The 12,500-nt window shown below is 34.2% G+C and overlaps 1 protein-coding gene and 1 long non-coding RNA gene across 15 annotated transcripts in view; one reads left to right on the top strand and one right to left on the bottom strand.

The window, feature by feature from the left end:
• LOC145266513 (liprin-beta-1-like) overlaps window positions 1–12,500 on the bottom strand; it is an 840,289-nt gene that overhangs the window by 590,606 nt on the left and 237,183 nt on the right. Inside the window, exon 1 of one of the 14 annotated variants that reach the window (XM_080122260.1) lies at window positions 1,676–2,817. The exons of 12 other annotated variants lie outside the window; for them this stretch is intronic. In XM_080122260.1, coding sequence (XP_079978386.1) covers window positions 1,676–1,687 — 12 coding nt within the window. In that variant the 5' untranslated portion in view covers window positions 1,688–2,817. Of the gene's footprint in view, window positions 1–1,675; window positions 2,818–12,500 lie in introns of those variants that run through there. One more of the 14 variants, XM_080122261.1, reaches the window with a different exon arrangement.
• The window catches only part of LOC145266516 (uncharacterized), a 292,036-nt gene that overhangs the window by 211,544 nt on the left and 67,992 nt on the right, over window positions 1–12,500 (top strand). The gene's annotated exons all lie outside the window — the stretch shown is intronic.

Raw genomic sequence — 12,500 nt, 5'->3', positions numbered from 1 at the left:
TATTTAATCTGAAAAGGAAACACTATATATATATATATATATATATATATATATATATATATATATATGGAAGAAGGGGAAAAACCTGTAACCGTTAAGGAAAATTTTTAACATTTCGTCCTCAATTTTAGGGGACTTCTTCAGGAAATGATCGAGATGATTGAGAAATAAAACCAGTTATATATAGGGGAGGAAACAATTCTGTAAATGTGGCAAAGATTTTGTTTTGAAAAAAAAACTATGATTGATAAGATAAATAAAGTGTTGGACTTTGGGCTCTAGTAAAATTGTTATTTATTTATATATGCTCTGTTGTTTTACCATAACAAACATTGAGCTTATGATTTAAAAAGATTTATGTACATAAAGAATAGAAAATATACGCAGAAGCGTACATTTTCACACACACACAGACACACACATATATGAAAATGTAAAAAATGAAGCGTACATTTTCACACACACACACACACACACACACACACACACACACACACACACACACACACACACACGCACACACGCACACACGCACACACGCACTATATACATAATATGAAAATATGTATATTTTCTATCTGCGTATATTTTCTATTCTTATGTATATCAATCTTTATATACACACACACACGCACGTGCGCGCGCGCGTGTGTGTGTGTAGAGAGAGAAATAAAAAGGAACAAACCGTATTATGTGTTCAGCAACGTTTCGTCTTTATTTCGAGACTTCCTCTGGATGAATGAAATAAAGGTGAAACGTTGATGAACACATAATTTGACTGGTTCCTTTTTATTTCTCTATGTCGGAAAACTATTTCCATTATTCTCATATCTATATATGTGTGTGTGTGTGTGTGTGTGTGTGTGTGTGTGTGTGTAGATAGATAAATAAATGGATAAATAGAAAGATTTATGAAAATATATGGCAATCAAGCTACACAAAATCTTCTGCATTTCATTCCAGTAGGGAATCGTCAGGTTAGAATGCCTATGAGGATGAAACACGAAAGATTATGTGTAATTTAATTATCATATATTTTCATTTATTTAGCTCTACTCATGTATTGAGTACTCTTCAAGTACGTATTGAAAATTGATACATAAAATATTACATCTATTTATAACATTTTATGCGGATATATGAAATAATTTTCTCTGTCTGTCTGTCTGTCTGTCTCTCTCTCTCTCTCTATATATATATATATAGTGAGAGAGAGGCGGGAGTTAAAGAGAGATACAGATTGAGAGAGAAGGCGAGGTGATAGATAGTTAGATAGATAAATGATGATAATTATGGAAATAACATTGCAACGTGAGGGAAATTAAAAAAAATAATATATACTCATCAACGTTTCGTCCTTATTTCAACTTTGAGAAAGTCTTGAATAAAGACAAAACGTTGATGAATATTTAAATAATTTTGATTTTTTCTTTTTTTCCATTATATATATATATATATATATATATATATATATATATATATAATGTTTGTTTGCGTCTTATCTAAACTTGCTTCATCATTGTAGGCAAGTTACTTATCACTAAATGATAAGAAACTGATATTCTATAAAATATCAACCACATGCCGACTATGTTTATAAAAACAACAACCACAACAACGTATCATCTACAAAAAATCCCATTAGATATAACGATTATATAAAAATAAAACTTACCTCTTCCATCATGTTTAAAAAGTATAGGTGGAGGGGGAGTTAGGGTTTAGGTTAAGGTTTATTTTTTAAGGGAAGAAGGAGGAAGAATCCGCCATAAAAATTGGTATTAACTCCAGAATGATATCCAGGTAGGTAAAAATGGCCTAACGGAATAAGTTAGACACAAAGCTAGCAGTTCTAGGAGTGGGTTTTGAAAATAGGTAAAATGAAAGACTGTTAGGTTTTGGGTTTGTTATTGTTTTTTTTTTTTGTTTTTTGACTACCTGTCTGTTAACAACTGAGAAGAAATATATATGTAAGAATCTAGGCAAAGAGGGGTGGATGAGAGGGTGGATGATGAGGTGGATGATGGCTAAGAGGAAAGTATTTCTTTCTTCTTTCGTTATTTACTTTTAGCAAGATGAGGGTTTCTTACAAGAACGTACATCAAGTCATGTTTCTGAATTTTTGCGATGAGGATTGATTCTTCACATTATTTGGATTCTTTGGACTATCGTTCTCATCTTAAATATCATTTTCACAAAATTTCGGTCGATGTAACCTCTGACCTTCTCAGGTGTATCGTGTTGAACTCTGGAATGTTTCTATCAAACTCGAGAATTTGGCACGGAATTTCGAAGGGAAAATAAGATCAATAGTAGGTTCTTTGATAATGTGTGTTTGACGAGATACACCTGTAGAAAGTCAGAGCTTACATCAACCAAAACGTTGTGAAAATGACATTCAAAATGAGAGTCCGAAGCTTCCAAATAATAGGAAAAAATATATAGTTCATCTACTATGGTTATCGCTTTTAAATGTAAATATATTTTTTTCAATTTTAGATATTATGCATCAGGAGCAATACTGATCAAGAAAATACAAACTTTATGGTTAACAGTTTTGGACCTTTAGTTTTACATGCAAACACACAAGCAACTGCCCTTTATATCTATCTATATATCTATAAAAGTGAAAGTGTCTGTCTGTCTGTGCATCTGTATGTCTGTGTGTGTACATTTCCCTACGCAATAACTGTCAATTTTTAGTCTACAGACTCGAAATTTGATATACAGGGTACTTAGATTTGGGAAAATCGATGTGACCGGTTTTCGGTCAGAAATTTGGTGATTAAGGAGTCAAAGTTCAACGATTTGACCTTTGAGAACTCTACCAAACTCCTCCGACAATTTTCAGTCTAAACACTTGAAATTTTAGATATAGGTTCAGTGGACATGGATCTAACTTAATAACTTGATTTGAGCCCCAGACAATAAATTTTAAGGGGTCATAATAGGGGTCAAAGGTTAAAAAAATTGACCCCTTTTTTTCTTTTTTTTTTTTTTTGCTCAACATACATCTTCAAATATCCTGGCAACGCCGGGAACCCATGCTAGTATATCTATAAAAGTGAAAATTCTGTGTGTGTGTGTGTGTGTGTGTATGTGTGTGTGTGTGTGTGTGTGTGTGTATGTGTGTGTGTGTGTGTGTGTGTGTGTGTACATTTCCCTACCAAATAACTCTGTCAATTTTCGGTCTACAGTCTCGAAATTTGACATAAGGGGTATTGAGATTTGGGAAAATCTTTTTAATCGGTTTTCGGGCAGAAATTTGGCTGTTAAAGGGTCAAAGTTTAACGATTTGACCTTTGAAAACTCTACCAAACTCCTCCGCCAATTTTTGGTCTAAACACTTGAAATTTTAGATGTAGGTTACATGCACATGGGTCATACTTTTTAATTTGATTTGAGCCCAAAAAAATAAGTGTGAAGGGGTCATAATAGGGGGTCAAAGTTTAAAAGAAAATTAACCTCTCCGGTCTCTACCAAATTACTCAGCCAATTTTTGGTCTAAACATTTGAAATTTTATATAAAGTGTATTCAGACATAGGGCAAGCTTTTTAATCGGGTTTTGCTGAAAATTTGGCTTCCAAGGGGTCAAAGTTCAAAAGATTTTACCTTTGCGACCTCTAGCAAACTATTAAGCCAATTATAGGTCTAAACATTTGAAATTTTACATAAAGTTATTCAGACATGCAGCAAGCTTTTTAATCAGTTTTGGGGCGAAAATTTGTCTGGCAAGAGGTCAAAGTTGAAAGAGTTGACCTTTTCAGACTCTATCAAGCTCCTCCGCCAATTTTGAGTTTTAACAATTGAAATCTTAGATGTAGGTTACTTGGACATGGATAAAACATTTTAATTAAATTTGTGCCCAAAACAATAAATGTTAAGGAGTCAAAATTGGGGTCAAATTAAAAAAAATTGCCGTCTGCGGTCTCTACCAACTTTTCTCTATGGTAGTTAAGGTCAAAGTTGAAAGAGTTGACCATTGCAGACTCTATCAAACTCCTTTGCTAATTTTGGGTTTAAACACTTGAAATTTTAGATGTAGGTTACCTGGACATGAGTCAAACTTTTTAATATATATATACGCATATAAAGTTATGAACATCACATAAGGCCTGAGCAAATCTGGGCTGAACTACTGGTAATAGATTAAAAGAAAAATCTGCAGTAGACCCATACCATGCTCCTCCTCATATTTTTTTTCAATTTTTAAGCGGATTATTATTGACTGGACACTTTTCACAATGGTCCGATCGTTGTAACCTGAGATATATCTTGTCAAACTCGGGAATCCTTCTGCCAGAGTGGGGAATCTAATGCTGATATCATGTCAAACATGAAACTAAAATACACATTCATGGATTATGATCAGAATCTAGTATCTGTTCTGCCTAGTTCAGTCCACAAAATGACTTTCTATTTAGGATGTTGGCAACCTTCATGTAATCCCTCCCATAATCACCAATATCTTTCTAGAAAGAATTCTGACTAGAAAAATATCTGGGAAACCAATGCCAACGATAGAATCTTTGGATTCATATGATATGATATGATGATCTATTCTGTCCAAAGATGGTATGATAATATCGTGAGGTTTGCATTTGTGCCAGACATCCATATCATGGAAATATATCACAAATTTTTATAATTATAAATATATTCTGAAATTATGAGTATTTTGATATGATGTTTCAGTTTGAATAAAAGTGGGACAATAATATTGTGGGGGTCAGCATTCATGCTAGACGTCCATAGAATGGAAATATTTTTAAACATTCACAGCAATATACAACAGAGGAAGGATACAAGTTTGGAATTTCTATGACTCTTGTATAAAGTTCTGCTGGTTCTTTCTTTAGTTAGTCTGTACGTTATGCTTTGAAAAAGGCCAAATACAATTTTTTAAGGTCCAATTGTTTAAAAAAAAAGGCCAAATACAATTTTTAAGGTCCAATTGTTTAAAAAAAAAAAAAAGGCCAAATGCAATTTTTTAAGGTACAATTGTTTAAAAAAAAAAAAAGGTTTTAAGGTCCAATTGTTTAAAAAAAAAAGGCCAAATTCACAAAATTTAGCTTTAAAAAGCCAATCTGGCAACCCTGAATAAGAATATCAGAGTGAACCCCCTTTGATGGAGCCTCGTTTTCGAATATCATTATAATAATATACTAGCGGGACCTGTGGAAATTCCACAGGGGACTCATTCATATGTAATATATTGATGTTAGCATTCTGTAGATGTTCAGTGTAAATGGAGATGCTCTGATATTATTGTAACTTTTTTGTTAAAACTGCAAAAGTTTTTATCTAAGCTAGCATGGACGCCCGGCAAAGCCCAGCCATAAAGTACGCTAAAAATATGATATTTTAATTCTTATATATAATTCTAGATTAATACGTTGCAGAGGTGAAAGCAACCAATGAAGTTTTAATAAAGTTCATACAAGAGTGCTCAATACCAAAGTAAGGCAAGAAATACTTTTTATTTGTTTTACAGAAACATTATTATATCGCTTGCTTCAATCAGCCAGTTACAAGTAACTAGAGACCTCTTCAGGCGATATTGCTAATACAAAAGTTACCTGTAGGGTATCTAGTTACTTGTAACTGGCTGACCAAACCATGCTCATGAATGTCTAATGACATATTAATGTTTATGCAAAACCAATACAAAGTTATATATATATATATATATATATATATATATATATATATATATATATATATATATATAATGATGGGACGATTTCAATATTATTCCCGATTCTAATACAATTACAGATTCCGATTCTTTATAAATCTCTTAATATTTAACTATAAAAGTGTTATTTTGTCCTGATTTCTGTAAAAATGTGCCTATATTTTCTCAAACGTAAAAACACACTTGTGAGGGGATGATGATCTAGAGATTTAAGTCTCACTGGAAGTTTAAATCAATAAATATTTATTCTTTGATTATTACTACAAGCAGCGGAAGATGTTTCTTAAACCAAAATCAAATAAAAAGGATAATTTAAGGAATCGATTTTGGCATCGGAAAATAGGCTCAAATTTTTCTGATTCCAATACTGGAAAAAAAGCTCCGATTTTTCCAATTCCCGATTCCAATTTATCGTCCCAACACTACTATATATATATATATATATATATATATTTGCACACATCCCTAAAGATAGGGCAACTATTCAGTTCTAAGGGAAAGAACACTTTTTAACCCCCAGGGATACCTACCTCATACCGAATATAATTATAATAAAAAATTTGAACTTTTCACGAAATACTGCAACCCCTGACACGTTGCTCTACGTATTGTGTGTGTTGGATTTTTTTATTTATTTATTCATATTTAAATCTACTTTATTGCAACCATCATCACCATCGTCATAATCATTGAGGAATTCTGCCATTTTAAATGCTCCTTCAATTTGAACTCTGCACAAAACACTGCATCTCATGACTCCTTGCTCTACATATTATATGTGTTGGATTTGTTTTTACTTATACATGTTTAACTCTATTTAATTGTACCTATCATGTTCTCATCAGAACCTGCTTGGCCTCAAGTGTGCTGGACTGCCATTCTTACCTAGGAGTGGAGACCAGCATGACTCAAATGCTAAGAGACCAAAGCCAAGTTCCAGCTCCAGATATCAAACCATTTCACTGGTCTTGAAGCACTTCAATCCAAAGTGTCCACAACTGATGGTATCTGGCAGTATTTCAAAAACAGCGTCAATGAAGTTGCCCAACAGACTCTGGGTAAAATCAGATAGTGTGCAAAGGACAGGATCTCTGGCCACACCATCGAGCTTGCCAACAAAGCAAAACAAACCCACTGTTCTGGACGCAATGACTTCTGCCAGCTGCGCCAAGTGACTGCTCACTCTGCAAGGGCTGATCAAAATGCTCACTGGACAAAAATTACAAAGATATGTAACATGCAACATCCATGGGGGGGCATGAGGTAGCTTTACAGTATTCTTCAGTCCAGCACCAAACCGTTCCAGGTAAGGAGTAAGGTGATCCTAAACCAACAAGGAGAACCCATTTTCAATCTCGATAAGTACATACAACAATGGAGGGACCACTTCGCCATGCAGTTCAACCATGATAGCAACACCACATAACTGAACCTGATCAGCACCTTGAATACGTATGACTATGACAACTCTACCCCAATGCAGGAATAAATCAGAGACATCAAAATGCTAAAAAAACAACGAAGCAGCTGGAGAGGACAGCATCCTTGCTGAAATCTTTAAAAATGAACTAGCCTCTGTGGGCTCAGTTTATTCTTCCTCAGATCATCTCTCTCGTGTGGGAAATCAAGAGCCTTCCCCAAGATTAGAGTGATGTGGTTCTGCTCCTTTTCTTCAAAAAGGGAAACAAATCCTGCTGCAGAATAAGCTTCATCAATATTGATGCCAAAATCTTTACTTATATATTACTGAAGAGGTTTCAGAGAGGATATGACACCAGAACCAGACTCAACCTATGCAGATTCAGTCTGGGCTGTGGCTGCATAGATCAGATTTTTACGCTGCGCCAAATCCTTGAACATCACTGGCGCTTCATCGACTTTGCTGTTGCCTTTGACTCGGTCGACCATGAAGCTCTTTGCCAGATAATGCAGGCAGATGGCATCCCGCCGAAACTACTGAACTTGATCAAAGCTGTCTACCTATCCACATGCCCAAAGATCCGCACATACGGTCAAAAGTCTACTTCTTTGAAATATACTCAGAAGTCCGTCGAGGCTGTGGTCTCTCTGTTACATGATAAGGGCTGTCCCCTTTTCATGTAAGTATAAAAATGGAGAATTTAGTTTAAAATGAAAATGAAATAGCAATAGACAAATTCGAACCTCGTAATTTAGTTTAGAAATAGATTACGTGTGAGAATTTAAAAATGTAAAACAAACATTTGTTTATAATATAAATAAATATTTCAAGGAAAGAATGTGAACTCTCAAGTTTGTTATGAAATTTTAAATTGAAAGAATGCAGCTTATAAGATAATGTTTTTAACATATTGGAAAAATAGGTTACTGAGAAATAGGAAAAGTTTTGGACACGTATGTCCAGGACACGTGAAAGAAGGCACATGTTTTAACATGTGTATGACGTCACGGAAAATAGAAAGTTCTAGGAATAGAGAAAAAACTTTAGAGTTAGTCAGTCAGTGAGAAAACTCGGGGAGATTTAGTCGTCTAGGAGCGAGACGTCACTTCAAGAAAAAAATGTGAAGCCTTGAATTCTTGGTGATGGAAACACGGCCGTGTGACGAAATAAACCATCAAGTGTTTTTTGTAAAGCTCGTCTTGTCTTATGATTCTTACAAAAAGGTAAAGTCCAATTGTATTATATATTTGTGTTATAAAATGTCTTTTCATACACATCCCGACTTCTCATATCCACAATGTGAATCTACATCATGTCTACACAATGTCTGAACACTATGTCCTCACTCAAAGAGCTTCTTCTTCCAATCTACACATCTAAAGAATGAACATTTAATATATAAGAATCTCTCCTAACAGGAACAATCTCTCTAAGTCTCTTACAACATCCCTCTCTAAGATACAACATCTATCTCTCGCTGAGACCTTTCAACATCCCTCACTGTAATAAGACTCTTACTCTCTCTCACAAACACTCTTTTAATAAGACCCCCTATATAACATCTCATCCACACTCTTCAACTATACTACTGACTGGATCACCTTCAACTTTCTTGTCAATTTCTCAGGTGTCACAGTGAGCCATGTCCTACGCATCTCTGATCTCGACTATGCTGATGATATAACTACCCTAGGCAAAAGCTCTGATGACATTCAAGCAGTCATTAATCAGATGCATATTTTTGCTTCTAAGATAGGAATGAAGATCAATGTGGTAAAGACAAAATTTCTAGCGGCTAGATTCTCTCCAAACGATTCACAGCCAATTTTCTTTGATGGAGAAATCCTTGAAGAGGTCCAAAGTTTCAAGTACCTGAGCTCTATTATCACTGTAAGAGGCCAAGAGAATGTTGGCAAATGTATCAACAATGCTTGTGTCGCCTTCTCGCCCAACTTTTGCACCATTTTCCTATACGGATGTGAAATCTGGCCAGTACGAGTTTGAGACCTGTGCAGACTGGAAGTTTTTGATCACCAATGTCTACGCTGCATCCTTCAGGTTTGCTGGCACCAATTTTTTCCAAACACCACCATCCGTTCACGTTGCCGGATATTATCCCTCAAACTTCTTTCAAGGCATCTCTGATGGTTTGGTCACATTCTGCGTGGGCAACTAAATGATTTCATCCATGCCACCATCAACCCAGCCCCACTCGCGCATTGGAAGAAACAATGCAGCGGTCAGCTGAAAACCTGGCTCAGCACGGAGAAACAAGATGCTGATTTGATCCTGTGTTCTCGCCTGTGTGGAGTGCACCGTTGGAACTGCGAATGGCTGGAACTGATATCGACTGCAGCTTCAAACCAATGTGCCTGAGTGGCGTCTATATGAGATGCAGAGAATTCAGTTGGAGGGGCCGGCTCAACCAACTCACGGTAAACGCTGACACAATGACAACAATATAATTATCACTCAGAATAACACAAATAGACATAACTTGTAAAGTGATAAGTTAGCACATAATTTCAGCTGGGGTTTTGTAACATAGTGATATGTGCACGTGACCCACAAACTGTGGTTTTAGGATCAAACTTTGGTATAATCAGCTGATGAGTTATAAATATGGATGTTTCTGGGGATAACAATTTCATATATATTATATATATATATATATATATATATATATATATATATATACATATATATATATGTCTACTTATATATTATATATATTTATTATATATCCTTATTATAATAAGTAAGTATTCATACACACACACACACATATATATATATATATATATATATATATATATATATATATATATATATATATATATATACTAGCAAAAGTACCCGTCGTTGACTGGGTTCAAAAACAGCCTACAGAAAATGGACTCTGATTTATGAAGTATGATAGGTTATGAAAAGGAAGGGTTGTAAAGAGATAGCTTCGAATTTGGGAGTATCAAAACCAAAGCAAAGTATGATGAAAGTAAAAATAAAATAGATAAACCCCATAATTTATTATACCATACCTATCCATACCGAAACACTTATCACAATATTCTGTGGATCTATATTAAAAAACCTTGTTAAACTTTGTGACATATTTCCATTCTATGGAGGTTAGGTGCGAACAAACACTCCATAATTTTATTATACCACATTTCTTCAAACTGAAACATAATTACCAAAGTATACTTACGCAGATAGATATGAAAAGTCTTTATTAAAGTTTGTGCCTATTTCCATTCTATGGAGGCCAGGCGCGAACGCAGACCCCACAATTTTATTATACCATCCCTATTTAAGTTAAAACATACTTATCAAATTATTCTTATGTACATCTATATCAAAAACATTTGTAAACGTTTTGTTTCTTTTAATTTTTGAATATTTTATTTCCATACTTTGTGGACCAGGCATGAACGCAGACCCCACAATTTTAATGAACCACCGTTCTACCAGATCAAGCATACCCATTCCTGTGTCTCGATACATCTTCTATCATTATATGTAATCAGTTTTTTAAAATAGTCAACCATATAGGAGTTTATTCGTGACCACACACACACACACACACACACACACACACACACACACACACACACACACAGCTTTATATTATATATATAATATATATATATTATATATATCAGCTTTATCATATACAAAATTAACATTTTGTTGGTAACATCGGATGGAAATCACATCTGACGAGTTGATGAGAAAGAAAATTTCTATGAAAACATAAAATCATAGAATTGTCATCCCATTAACGAAACGGCTGTAATGAAGAGATCCAAGATGAAATAAACAAGAGTTATGAAAAAGAAAAAAATAAGTCTTTGAATTACAACAAAATTTTGTACTATATATGCTCTGCACCTATAAAATAGATACATTGAGCTTTACTCAAAATTAACGGTGATTCAGTTTTTATCATAACAGTCTCAACCCGTTAAATGAACATGGTATATATTGAAATTAACAATATTTCCAAAATAAACATTAATATATATATATATATATATATATATATATATATATATATATATATATATATATATATATATATATATGTATGAGGAAATAGTTAATAAAACATGTTACAAAACACTTTGAAAAAGAGTTAAAAACATATATATATATATATATATATATATATATATATGTGTGTGTGTGGCTAATCTAAATAGGTGGTTTCCTTTTCAAATCAACCCTTTTGAAAATCTCCATCCTTACCTACCCCCTCCACCTCCCAACCCACTCACCACCCTCACCTGTGTTAATAGCAAGAATTTCTTTAGCATCTGTTAGCAATGTAGAATATGTTCATCTGATAAGCAGAAGAAAAGAAAAAAAAAACAGGTCGCTAGGCAGGTAGAGGCAAGAAAACTGGGACGGTTACGGTGGGGCTGAGCGGGTTAAGAATTAGGAATCTGATATTAGCGATAAAATAGGTAGGAGAGAATAAAGTACTAATGGAAAAGTAAAATTATATTAGGGATGCACAATGAAAGTGAAAGTTATTTGCTTATGAAAATCTAAAAAAAAAAATCAGCCTATTTTTTTAAAAGTCGGTTTATTTTCTCCCCCAACTCCCCAACATGTGGGATGATGTGACACAAGAGTCGGAAAGTGGGAATAAGGAACTACCACCCTAGAGGAGGAGCACACTGGCCTGCAAAAAATGCGTGGGCAGCCCGGTTGTCATTACCTGGTAAGTGGGTCTCAGGCGATTAGCAATAAATTAACTCCTTCTCATAGGGAACAGGCAAAGCCTGGAGAGTGGAACTCCTAGAACTGTACAAGACCGGCAACATACTGCAGTCAACAGGAAAAAAAAGAAGAAGCAATTTTAATAATGCCCGTATTCTGTTGGCTTTGTAGCCAAGGAAAAATCACATCGTTAGATAAAGATTATAAAAATGAGGAAATTGAAATGTTTAAAAATAATTTTTTGGAGAAATTTAGTTAAAGAAACACAATTAATTAGTTCAAGATGGACCTATTTTCTGCCCACCTGGATTTATAACCCCGAAGGACATTATACTCCTTCCGATAATAGACTGCCCAGGTTGTATCAAATTCTCTTTTCGTATAATTTTTTCCATATAATTATCCACAACCACTCAAAAAACTATTTTCAATATTTGTGCTGAAAAGCAAAATAAGCGTCCATTCACAGCTGAAAATTTTGCTAACCGCATTTTATTTCCTCTGATGATGTGAGCCATTATTGAAAATCCATGGATTAAGGAAATTCATATAACCCCTTCTATATATTCCTTTTGTCAAACAATAAATTCTTAATTTGAATATATGTGTCTATACGTTTGTTTTTTTTAGAATTTAAAATTTAACCACCAAACTTT

This window comes from Euprymna scolopes, chromosome 41, assembly GCF_053919585.1.
Source record: "Euprymna scolopes isolate OS-2025 chromosome 41, ASM5391958v1, whole genome shotgun sequence".
NCBI lineage: Eukaryota > Metazoa > Mollusca > Cephalopoda > Sepiida > Sepiolidae > Euprymna > Euprymna scolopes.
The sequence above is the reverse complement of the archived record's forward strand: the minus strand, read 5'-3'. Positions and strand labels throughout refer to the sequence as shown.